Source organism: Megascapheus bottae, chromosome X, assembly GCF_031878675.1.
Source record: "Megascapheus bottae isolate mThoBot1 chromosome X, mThoBot2.hap1, whole genome shotgun sequence".
Lineage (NCBI taxonomy): Eukaryota > Metazoa > Chordata > Mammalia > Rodentia > Geomyidae > Megascapheus > Megascapheus bottae.
Genome location: NC_143547.1, coordinates 71474025 through 71487160, shown reverse-complemented (window position 1 = coordinate 71487160; position 13136 = coordinate 71474025). Strand labels below are relative to the sequence as shown.

The 13136-nt window shown below is 48.2% G+C and overlaps 1 protein-coding gene across 1 annotated transcript in view; it reads right to left on the bottom strand.

The window, feature by feature from the left end:
* Positions 1–1960: 1960 nt before the first annotated feature.
* The window catches only part of Frmpd3 (FERM and PDZ domain containing 3), a 46268-nt gene continuing 35092 nt past the window's right edge, over positions 1961–13136 (bottom strand). Inside the window, exons 10-11 of the mRNA XM_090327036.1 lie at positions 7297–8118; positions 1961–5890 (exon numbers count right to left, since the gene is read on the bottom strand). Coding sequence (XP_090183162.1) covers positions 2835–5890; positions 7297–8118 — 3878 coding nt within the window. The 3' untranslated portion in view covers positions 1961–2834. The remainder of the gene's footprint in view (positions 5891–7296; positions 8119–13136) is intronic.

Genomic DNA, 13136 nt, shown 5'->3' with positions numbered 1-13136 from the left:
GAAGCTTCCTCTATTTTTTTGGAAATATAGTTTTGTTATTATTAAAGTGCTGCACATAAGAGTTGCCATATTATAAGTTGGGTAATGAGTGTAATTTCTAATTTTTGGCAGGTACTGCAGCTTGAACTCAGGACAGGGCAATGCCCTTTACCTTTTTTTTTCCTTAAGGTTGGCATTCTACTACTTGATCCACATCTCTACTTCTAGATTTGGGGTGGTTAATTGGAGATAAGTCTCATGGAATTTCCTGCTTGTGACGGCTTTGAATATCCTCAAATTTCAACCTTCTGTGTAGCCAGAATTATTGAAATGAGCCAACAACAGCACAGTAGCTTTCTCTATTCTGTACAAAGGTAAATGATACACTAGTAAGGACCTAAGACTACCAAAAAGATGAGGAGAAGAACAGAAATACATTTTCAGCAAGACATCACTGAAAAGCCAGAGAGGGTAACCATGCTTATGGTCTCAATACTTCTATCAACATCCCCGTTCCTGCCAAAAATTACCAGAGATTGATGCAGGAGATCTGTTAGTTGAAACTTCGGGTGAGCAGATATTTCATCTCCTAATCCTAATCCAACAGCTGGCCTAAATCCTAAACATGTGGCGCAGTAGGCTGTGAGCACATGTGTTTTTGATCCTTATCCATCCATTCTGAGCTTTCACCTATGGTGGCCTATTGACTGAGCCAGAGGTCCTACAGTCAACAGAAAGGAGTAGATAATACTTCAGTGTATGACAAGTAGTAGGCTTCTCAGAGAAGTAAAGGGAATCACTACAAGCTGGTAGAAGTATGGGAAGAGCAGGGTTGTTAGTTCTCATCACCGATTCTTGCCCAGGTGCCTAGGGATAGAGATGCAGGAGGAGTTACTCAAAGGGCTGACACCCATTAAGGACACAATAACACTCACAGAGAGGCACCGCTGAGACTTGTTGGGATAATAACATGAATAGATTTAATCATTCTTGTTTGAAAAACAAGACATAAATTAGTGTATATATAATTTATATATTTATGTAGTATATATACTATGTACAGACACTAGAAAATGTTCCCTCTCTATGAGGCTGAGGGAGAGGTGAATGATGGTGCTGGAATGACACAGGCAGAGACTGAGTGGAGAAGGTGTAGGATCATGAAGTTGAGGGAGAGGAAGACCACGTCAGCACTGGGACTGGCAGTGGCTATAGGGGAAAGGGCTCCCCATTGGCTGCATCTCTGGCCCATTAAACAACATGGTTCTGGGGAAGGAGAGGCAAGGAAGGGGGGGCACTGCTTCTAGAGAAGGGACACTCCTCCTCCTTGCCAGGAGACTTTGCCACTCGGGGCGGGGTGGGGTGGGGTGGGGTGAGGTTATTGCAGTCGGGGCTACCAAGATTGGGCAGGGGCTCAGCACAGTGTACATCTTTATAAAACTCACGTAAGAATGAGAGATTTCACATGGGTCTCTCACAGAGTGATGACAGAGAGGCAGACAAAGGGTTTGGGAGCTGGGGTAGGCCACAGGAAGATATGGAGAGGTGGACAAGAAGCAATCTATACAGAAGAAACATTGGCTTTCTTTGTTCCCTACGGTGGGACCTCGGTAGGGACTCCGTGTCTTCACTCCCAGGAGGTAGGGGGTAGGGGATGGGGGCAGCGGTGGTGGCTGTGGCGGTGGCAGCGGTGGTGGCGGCAGCAGCGGCGGCAACAGATGTGTGTCAAGGAGGATGCTAAACAGTGTGAGTTCCCTTCCAGATGGCTCCGGAGAGGGAGAGAGAGGTGCAGGAATGCACCGGGTAAGGCGCTCAGCTTCTTTTCTTAGAGAGACAAATCCACAGGGTCAATACACAGCCAAAAGCATATACTCAGGATTAACATATCACGCTAGCTTCCAGAAGTTTAAGATATAGTCATCAACACCCACCCCACCCCTGCCCCCTCCCCCCACCCCCCCCATCCCAATCCATAGTTAAGTTAAACTCCTAAGCACAAGTCTGTCTGATAGAGATGTTGAGAGTGGAACCATATGCCTCTGGCCACAGCCCCCCACACAGGGCAGAGCAGAGCTGGGCCAGGCAGGCTCCAAGGTGTCCCCAGGGCAGACATTTTCACCAGGTATCTTACCTCACGCAATGGGGTGATCCCAGAGGCTCACTCCCTAGTGGACTGAGCTGCCTTGCCCATCAGTGAAGGGCAGGGCACTTTGGGGATGGCTGGTGTGGAGCTACTGTACCTGGGGCCAAAGACTCCCAAGGCTGCCAGCTTGTTGGGCCAGCCACAAACAGCCAGGCCTGGCTGTTCTCTGCGTATATCCTACCTGGGCATGGGCCTCTGCAGTGCCTCCTGCCAGGTGAATATGAGCCCAGGATGGGCAGGTGCCTCTGGACGGAGCACCCACTTTTCTCGGCTCGGCGCTTGGGCCGACTGCTACTGCTACTGCTCCCTGTAAGGGAGCAGATGGTAGGAGGAGCTCAAGACCCCAGGTGCCCTGGTGCCCACCTAGGAGCAGGAAGTGGGATTGATGTCACCTCTCACCTCCAGAGAGGAGAAGAGAGAAAATACAGCTCTGGGGTGGACGTAGTGGTGAGGGGCCTTTGCCCTCACAGTGACACCCAGAGGCCAGGCAATTGGGGGTGGAGTGGGGTGGGGGAAGACCCCAGGGCAGCAGCGGCTAGGCCTGCAGCCCTTAAGAGAGAGCCCCAGTCAAGGGAGTTTTCACTCCCTGGAGACTGATAGGCTCTTGGACCCTGACTGGCCCAGCAGACACACACACTCACCACAAGATGCAAGGACCACAAAGCTCAAACCTGGTGCTGTGGGTGGGGAGGGGCAGGCCTAAGGCAATGCCCTACTTAATAAGGGTTTTTAAGGAGCGGGTGAATGTGCTCATAACAGTCGCTGAAGTCGGGGAGCCTGGTGGGTGCCCCATAGCAGCCTCTGTGGCGGCTGCTGCTGCTGCGTGCTGCTGCTGCTGTTGTTGCTGCTGCTGCTGTTGTTGTTGTTGCTGCTGCTGCTGCTGGCTGAGGTTCCGGGCTGTGGACTCCTCAGCTGCACGCAGGAGGAAGGTATAATTCCTTACTACCTCTTCTACCTTGGCCAGCAGCTCTTGGCGCTGGGCCTCAGAGCGCACGATGAACACCAGCCGCACAAAGGTCTCAATGAGGCTGCTCAGCACCTGGAAGCTGCCTGTGATGGCCGCCAGCATGTGAGTTGGGCTCTTGTCCACGTTGGCCACGCGGCGGCAAGAAGCCCGGAGCTCCTTGAACTTGAGAGCTAGCTCAAGCTTGTATTCAGAAATCTGGGAGACATAGGGCTTGGGGGCACGGGCCTCTGGGCTGGCCACACACTGCCGTAAGACTGTTAGCAGCTCATTGGTGTCCAGTCGGGCAGCCAGGAAGCCATCAGGAAGGCCATACGCATGGGCTCGCAGGGCATTGATCTTGGCCAGGCTCCCTTCAAAGGTGGACACCCGAAGGTCAATCTCCTGGGTACGAGAGGCCTCAGGGCTGCTGCTGCTGCAGGTAGCGGCGTCCAGCACCTGTAGGGTTCTGCTCACCACAGGGACTACCTGTTCATCTAACTTCATGCCAGGCAGAATCTTCATGGGGATGGAGTAGGAGAGTTCGTCCTTGCCATCACTGGCATCATCGGCCATGTCGCACTTGCGGTAATAGAAGCAGTAGCGGATAGAGCAGCACTTGCCACTCTCACTGTCTTCATCTAGGTCGGCAGGCTTCCGGTATACCTCTTCTGGCAGTGAGAACACAGCCATCTGTCTGGGGCCTTTGGTCTCAGGGGCTACCTGGACATAGGACGGGTCTCCCAGGGTTGGTGATTCCACAGACTTGCTTTTGGGACCCAAGCTGAGAGGGAGACCTGCCTCTACCTCCTTGGCTTCCCGGGGCAGCATGCCCAGGGGTGGGTGCGGGTAGACATCTGAGGTCAGTGAGGCACTATCACCTTGGTCCAGCTCACTGACACTGTAGCGGCGCATCAGTTTCCGGTAGTTGGGAGCTCCCAGACATTCACCCCCCGAGGCACACGTGGCCAGGCACGAAACACCACTCTCAGGGTCTGATCGACACTCTCGCGATTCCAGGCTGGTGGATCGGATGCGCCCGCCATTGATAGGACTGCTGAGGCTCAAGCCTGGGCCAGCCTCTGGCTGCCTCTGGGTAGGTGGGACTCTGTCCCTCTCCCTCCCATGGATGCCAGGCACTGGTGTCTGGGCGGCCTGTGGCCGGCCTCCTCGACAGATACGCTTACAGTCACAGCTCCGTCTCTGCTCACGGGACATGCCAGGTCCTTGCTGCACTGGGCTGCTACGAAGCTGGCAGCTGCAGCGGCCAGGTGCTGGAGGTTGCAGGTACTCAGTGCTCGGCAGCTCCCCCTGGCTTGGTGGCTTTAAAAGTTCCTCCAGGAACTCCAACTCATATTGCTTTACTTTCTGCAGCTGGACCTGGCGCTCATCTGTCTCCTTCTTTTGACGTGTGGGAAAGGTAGCAGAGAATAAATTGCGGAGCCGGAAAGGACCTCGGGAGGACTTGGGCTTTGTGGAGCCTTCAGAGGCCAGGTGGGCTCCATCCAGGGTGGTTTCCAGCTTTCTAGAAGGCATGGTGCTCACCTGCCGGCTGGTAGCCTGAGGCCTCAGTGGACTCTGGCCTCGAGGTTGACAGCTGGGGCTCTGACCTCGGGACTGGCTACTTGGACTGTGACCACGGGGCTGGCAGCTAGGGCTGTGGCTTCGAGGCTGGCAGCTTGGGCTCTGCAGAACCATCGGGTAGCCAGCTCGGGGCACCAGGCTGGTCTCCTCAAGCTTATTGCTTTTGGAGGTGCTCTCCAGTGGCCCCTTCTCCCCCTGGATGGAGCTGGTGCTCTGCTTGTGTAGGGGAGGTTTTGCCCCCTCCAGCCCGCCTTTGCCTGCCATCTCCCCTGAAGCTTGTTTGCCAAATGATTCTCGACTCATTCGTGACACATAGTTTTTGGGAGGGAAACTTTGAATAGAAAGTCTGTCATCTTGTGGGAAGAGGTGGAGGTTATCTGCCCGGCTGCCCATGGGTGTTCTGGGGCTGGCAGACACCTCTGTGCTCAGATGCTGCTGGGAATTCCACAAGGGCTCTGGAGCACTGGGGCTCACTTTAATCTTCGGATTCTTATTAGCACTGCTGCTCACCATGCTAGCTTCTGGCCTCCCCATGCTGGCCTCCAGTCTTCTCTCACCCCTGCTGGGGGGATTCCCCAAAGCCCCGCTGGGCCCAGCTAGACTCTTACTGTGTACCACCTGCTGAAAGGCAGCTGAGATGATAGCTGGGGTCACACTGCCTTTTGAGTCCAGGATAAGCTTGGGGCTCAACCTGACTTCCTTGGGCAGGTTCTCCCTCAGCTCTGAGATCTGCTCTTCACCGAGGGTCGGTGTGGCTGCCCTCAATGACATCTCCATGCCTGCCCTGCTATGGCCAGGCCCTTTGTCTTCAGGAACTGGGGGCAGAAGGCTCAGATTCTTTTGCTCACTGAGCTGTGGAGACAGTGCTGGGTGCACTGCCAGGGAGTAGGTTCGCTCTCCCTGTGGTTGAGCCTCAGATGGGGGCAGCTTTCTCCGAGCACCTGGAGGACCAGGACTCTGGCCTGGGACAGTTGGCTGGAGGGATGGGTTGGGATCCGGGCGCCCAAGAGAATAAGGGGCCGTGAGAACAGCCTGGGCTGCGCAACTCTGGATCCGAAAGGGCAGGTCTTTGCGGGCAAGGAGGCTGTCCTTATTGAGGTGCTGGGTCAAGAAGTAGGTGGTATTCTGGTGCTGCTTCATGGCCGACATCATCTCTGACATGTCCGTGAGCTCTGAAGAGTTGGTTTCATGGCCCGAGTCCAGCGAGGATTCAGGAGTGATTGTGGCCAGCACAATCAGACCTGGAGGAACAGTGACGGGAATGGTTATACTTACATGCAAGCAGATGTAGAAGTTCAAGGACCCCAAGGTTAGCAAGAAGTATTTCAAGCCTGGGGGGAAAACCATTTAAGCCCAGGAGGTATGCAGGGTCCAGGGTTGGAGGAGTGAAGGGGAAGGGGACAAAGAGGAATGAGATGTGAGAAGGGGTATGAAAGACAGAAATCCAAAACGATAACAAAAGATGCAGAGAAGATCTGGGCCATTTGGTGACAAATTAACATGCAAAACAACATGCTAATCAACACTATTTTTAGATTTAACAGCTAGGAAATTCATTCATTGTCTTGAAGAGGGCTGGCAAAGAGTGGTCTCTTTCTATTCCTCCTCATCTGGCCAGGCCTCCCCACAGTTCTTGCAGCTGAGGCCGTTTAGCTGAGCCTGTACTCTCTCTGGCAGCCACCTGGACCTCAATCCTGGAAGCAGATCGTGTTTTGAGTTTCAAACATTGAGCAGAAAGAAATGCCAACTCGGGGACAAACACACAGGGGCTGCCCAGTTCCAAAAGTGTCCTCATACACAGAAAAACAGATTCCTTTTAGTCCCTTCCTCTTCTGTGTCCACACCTAACGGTTTCACATGCTTCCTTCCATTCCTTATTCCTAGCCCTTTTCTGTTGCTGTGGTATTTGCCTCCTTTAGATGTGTGTGGAGGTGCATGTGTGACTCTGGGTGTCTATCTGCTGTGTGTCTCAAAGATGGATGAGCACATGTTTATAGGGAACAGTAGGCATAGTGTATAGCTCTCTACTAATATAATTCTTGTAGTAGCTACCACTTGAGTCCTTCCCCTGTGTGAAGCAGTGTTTAAGCACTCTGCTTGAGTGAGCTCACTTAATCCTCACAACTAAGTGACATCATTAAGATGACAACAGTGAATTGCAGAGGCAGTAAGTGTTTGGTCATAGGTCACACTTGTAGAGTGAAGAAGTCAGAGCCTATGTCTTGGGCCTGAGCAAATGGCTCTTGGCTTTTCTGAAGCCATCTTACAAGGTGGCGTTGCTTCTTTTGTTTTTCTAATCATGTGTATGACGATATTCTTTGCCTATGTTCTATAGTTCTCCCAAGTTTTCTCTCTCCCTCCTGGCCTGATTCTAGAGCTATCATAGCTCTACTCCTTGAGATGCAAGATATCTCTATGTTGACATATCTCTATGTCTACATATGTCTGGGCTCTAGCTAGGGTTGAACATCACTGCCATATATCAGGGTTTTCAGAACCCTGTCTGTAATACTTCTGACCTATCCACTGCCCCAGACCTATTATGGTCACTTTAATATCAGCTTAGGAAAAAGTAATGTTTACCTGCTAGCCATTCCTAAGGCAGGGAAATAAGTGGAGGCAAGAGGGAGGAGGAATGGGCTGTTACCTGCAGTCTGTGGGGGTGGGGGATGTGGTCCATCTTCTGATGCAGCCAGAGCTTCCAGAGCCTGAAGGGTGGACACCAGGGCATCATCGAGCTCCTGGGCATGGTCTCGGACTGTCCGGGTCTGCACACTGTCAATCAGTGTCACTGGTATCTCATCGTACAGGAGCCCACGCAGGTGACGTCCTTGCTCCTGACTCTGGACAGCCCGCCGCTTGGGATCATCCTCATCAGAGCTGTTGTCTCGGAAACCAGGGGGTGGGGCAGCAATGGCAGGCAATAGAGAAGTTGTCTCATCTTCTTCTTCTTCCTCCTCCTCACTCCCTGGTGGTGGGAGGGACATTAAGTCTACCATATTGTCAGGAGTGGAACCTGGCCTCCCACTTTTGCGAGGGCCTAGCTGATCCTGGAGTTTAGCTTTGCATGAGTCACAGTAGAAATTCAGGGCTTCAGCCCCAAGGGAATTGTCTAAGGTGTATGACCGGGCCCTGCTGGCACAAGGCTCGTGGTCTAGGCTGGCTGCATCAAAGTCATCAGGTACCACCTCATAACCTTGGCCAGAACTTTTGGATGTAGGGTCAGACTTGGTTCGGGGCCTGGTCTCTTCAAAGAAGATTAGGTTCTCGTTGACATCTGTCCGGTTTTCCTGCTCCTTCCTTTGTTCCCGCATGTGGAGGTAGCAGAAGCTGACAAGCTCAGAGTCGGCAGGCGGGGGCGTGCAGCGGTTCGACTTCCTGGGGCTGGTGACCATGCTGCCCACATAACTACTCTCCTTTTTCCCCAGGTGGCCCCCAGTGACAGGGCGGTGGGAGCTGTGCATGTAATCTAAACACAGAGAAAATCAACAGATTAACCTGCTGTTGAGAATGGGAGCAGGTGGAGTTCACTTGTCAACTCTGGTCCATGTTTGTGCAGCGCAATGGAGTGGCCTAACTGTTAGAGATTAGCGGGAGGGGGGTTGAGGGGCCATATCCTGGCTGACTATCCTTGAGCTTTCTCTAGGCTAGAGCTCTACCACTTGAGCCACATCACCACTTCCAGCTTTTTTCTGTGTATGTGATACCAAGGAATGAAATCCAGGACTTCATGCAGGCTAGGCAAGCACTCTACCACCAAGCCACACTCTCAGCACTGCTGGACTCTTATTGGATATGTCTGGTCTGAGAAGTCAGCTGTAAATATACTGAAGGAGGCTGGGTTTGTTTCAACTTCTTTTGAGAAAGATTCCAACTCTGTCTCCAACTCACTTGAGAGAAAATCCAATTGCCAACTCAGTAGCTCTCCTGTTAGTTGGATCTTTTCTAAATCAAGGAAATAAAGCTGACAAGTTAGTAGTGCTGTATGGAGAAAGTGATGGGTTTGCATTCCATAGAGGACCAGTGAGAGAGGAAATCTAAAATAATAGATTTCTGGGCATCTGATCAGTAAAGTGTAACGAAGGTATGGCAGTATGTATTGGATGGTGGGGAATGGGGCAGTGCCTTTCTTAGGATTCTTCGATATTTATTACTTTCTTATACTCATGTAGGACCACAACTGCCTGCTCCACAGACACGTGCAAAATGTTTGCATCAACAATTCTTGATGGTAGGTATGTATATTTGAGAACTATCCAGAGTGGATGTTTTATCTATGAGTGGCTTTTTCTCTCACTCTGTTTTGGGACCCCTTCCCACAAAACCTGTGACAATGTGAACTTGCTCTGTTATTAGTACTCAGATGACAAGCCAGCACTAAATTAGGCTAAGTTCATTACAACTGATCCATTTGTTCCCCTCCATCCCATGAGGAAGGTATTATCACCACCCCCATTTTGCAGAGGAAGAAACTGGCTCAGATGGTTTTGACATGGTTCTGAGATGGTTCTGACATCACTTAATGTCACATGTGTCATAAGTGGTGATCTGGATTTGCATATACGTCAGAGAGACATCAAAAGTCATGTTTTGTGCCAATTCTGGGGCTTTAATACAGGGCTTGTGTGCTATTCTTGAGCTTTTTTGCTTAAGCCTAGCATTCTACCACTTGAGGAATAGCTACACCTCCAGCTTCTTGGCGGTTAACTACAGATAAGAGTCACATAGACTTTCCTGCCTGGGCTGGCTTTGAACCTCAATCTTTAGATCTCAGTTTCCTGAGTAGCTAGGACGATAGGCTTAAGCCACAAGAGCCCAGCAAAACCTGTGTTTTAACCCTTAACCTGTAGTTCATCATAGTGATAAAGGTGTTGGAAAAGACTTCAAACTGCCTTTCAAATTTCAGTGATGAGTGTTTGCAATCTGAATATTTGAGAGATTAAGGCAGGAAGACCCCAAGTTTGAGGTTAGTCTGAGCTACCGACTATCTTTTTGTCAGTGTTGCCTTTCACACAATTCAGCACTCAGACCTGGCATGTAACAACAGAGCTCATAAACACAGCAAGTAAAAACAGATGGAATTAAATTGATGGATACACAATTCAACAGTAGTTGGAACATTTAATATCCCACTTTCACAATGCATAAAACAAAAGCAGATCAGCAAGGAAACAGAGGATCTGAACTATACCATTAGATCTGACAGAACTCTATAAAATATTCTATGCACCTAATACCTGCAGAATATAAATTCTTGTAAGTGTACATGGAATTTTACCCAGACCATATATTAGAATGCTAAATAAGTCTCAATAAATTTAAAATGAATAAAATGATACAAAGTATATTTCCTAAGCACAATAGAATAAATTAAAAGACAGTGATATAAAAGAAAGCACAATTAGGTGAAAATTAAAATAACATACATTTTTTGGTGCTGGTCCTGAACTTTGAGCCTAGTTGCTGTTCCTAATCAAGAACAGAGATCAGGCCTGTAGTTCAAGCCCCAGGATTGGTAAAAAAAAGTACCATACAGAAATATTCGAATAGAAGAGGGTCATGTGTCTCAAAACACCCAGAACTCTGAGTGCCAGTAGTTCACTCATATAATAACTGCTCAGGAGGCTGAAATCTGAGGATCATGGTTCAAAGCCAGATATGGCAGAGAAATCAAGGAGATTCTTATTTCCAATTAACTACCAAAAAGTCAAAAGTATGGCAGTGGCTACTCAGGAGACTGAGATCTGAAGATTGCTGTTCAAAGCCAGCACAGGCACTAAAAAAAGTCCGTGAGATTCTTTTTTTTTTTAAGTAATGTTTTATTGTGATTAATACCGTGAGACTCCTATATCCAATTAATCACCAGAAAACCGGAAGTGTTGCTGTTGCTCAAGTGAGCTGAAGAGCTCAGGGACAGCACCCAGGCCCTGAGTTCAAGTCACAGGATTGACTCTCTCTCTCTCTCTCTCTCTCTCTCTCTCTCTCTCTCTCTCTCTCTCTCTCTCTCTCTCTCTCTCTCACACACACACACACACACACACACACACACACGCACTCGAAGTATAGCTTGGTGGAAGTTGCACTGTGGCTCAAGTGGGAGAGCACTAGCCTTGAGCTATAGAACTCAGGGATAGCACCCAGCCCCAGAGTTCAAACCCAATGACTGACAAAAAAGTATAGCTTAATTGTATACTGCTTGCTTAATATACGGTGAGTCCTGGATTTAATCCCTAGCATTGAAAAAAATGGAATATTGTAGGCCAATATTTGGAAAGAAACTGACTAGCAATTTAACCCTCTTCCCTTCCTTGGGGAAAAAAAAGCCCTTTCAGATACAGAAACAAAACCAATAAGAAGAAAAAGCACTCTTGTGCTCATTCTATGTGGCCAGCATTAACCTTGAAACCAAACCCAGACAGACATCACATGAAAACTAAACTTAGAGACATCACATGAAAACTATAGAACAATATCTTGAGACTAGATTATCTCATGAATATAGTTAGTTAACAACTACTAGCAAATGAAAATCTGCAATACATAAAAATAATTACATACCATTACCAAAGGGGTTTTATTGCAGTGATGCAGTCAGTTAACATCAAATGTAAATTAATTTAATACACTATGTTACCAAAGAATGAAAACTGCATGGTTGCCAAGCATGGTGCATGCTTCTAAACCCAAAGGTTGATACAGGAGGATCTCAAGTTTGAGAATAGCCAGTACAGTTACCTATACTCCATCTAAAGAGCAAAATGAAAACAAGAGAAAGAGGCCAGATGCTAGTGGCTCATGCATATAATCCTAGTTACTCAGGAGGCTAAGATCTGAGGATCATGATTTAAGCCAACCCTGTCAGGAAAATACATGAACAGCTATGGCTCAAAGTGGTAGAGTATGAGGCATAAGCACGGAAATACAGGGGCAGTGCCCAGGCCCTGAGTTTAAGCCCTAGGACTGGCAAACAACAACAACAAAAGTAACCATTGAACTGTACATTTTAAGTGAATAAATTGTATGGCTTGGAAATCATAGGTAAATAAATCTATTTGTTAGAAAACTACAGCATTGGGCCAGGAGTTTGGTCTAGTGGTAGAGTGCTTGCCTAGCATGCACAAAGACCTGCGTTTGATTCTTTGGTACCACGTACATAGAAAAGCCATAAGTCATGCTGTGGCTCAAATGGTAGAGCACTAGCCTTGAGGAAAGCCCAAGGACAGTGCTCAGGCTCTGAGCTCAAGCCACAGGACTGGCAAAAAAAAAATCCTTCTTCATTTTTATGTTCTTCTGAGGAAAAAAAAAGTTAAACATGCTTAATTTTGTTATTATAACTTGCTTTCAATAAGCAAAGGTTAAGTGTGTGAGACTTGTACTGTGGTGTAATTTTCCAACTTAAAGTGTCACTAAAGGTCACTATCTATATTTTCCTAGTAAATGAGGCAAGCAATTCTAGGATCTTACACAAACATCTTAGCTACTTACATGTATATTGGTTTCCACTGAGAGATGAATCATCCTGCATATACAGATAAGGTAGCTAGCTATTAGAGAGTGGTTGGGGTACACTCCTCTTAGGATTTCAGGGTGTCTTCCAATTGAAATCTCAATGTACTCAGTATGAAAAACCTGAGATCAGATACCTATGTAAAATCTGATGGATAATACTGGCCATATAGTGTCTTTTTCACATTTCCTTAGGAATCTGTAAGAGCTTCTTTTGTCCCCTCCCCCAGGAAGACATTTAAGTATGTGTTAAACAACTACAAAATACTAAATAAAAAGTTTGGCCCAAAATAAACCAAAACATAGCACTGGGCATGCTGGAGATAGGTTCTGCTATATATCCCAGGCTAACTTCTGACTTTTTTTTTGGCCAGTTCTGGTACCTGAACTCAGGACCTGAGCACTGTCCTTGGGCTTTCTCAAGGTTAGAGCTTTACCACTTGAGCCACAGAATCACTGCCAGCTTTTTTTTCTATGTACGTGGTACTGAGGAATCGAACCCAGGTCCTCATGCATGCTAGGCAAGCACTCTACCACTAGGCCAAACTCCCAGCTCTGACTTCCAACGTGTTTAATCTTCCTAATTCAGCCTCTGGTGTTCTGGTACAACCACATCCAGCTTGAGTGTTTTTTTTTTTTTTTTTGGTGTCAGTTCTGGGGCTTGAACTCAGGGGCTAGGTACTGTCCTTGAGCTTCTTTTGCTCAAAGTTAGCCACAGTGCCACTTTTAGCTTTTTCTGTTTATGTAGTAATGAGGAATCGAACCCAGGGCTTTATGTATGTTAGGCAAGCACTCTACCACTAAGCCACATTTTCAGCTCCTTGGCTTAAACTTTTAATCATCATTATTATTACTTTTTGTCAGTTGTGGAGCTTGAACTCAGGACCTGGATGCTATTGACCTCTTTTGCTCAAAGCTAGCACTCTAACACTTTGAGCCACAGCTCCATTTCTTTTTTTTTTTTTTTTTTGCTGGCCATGG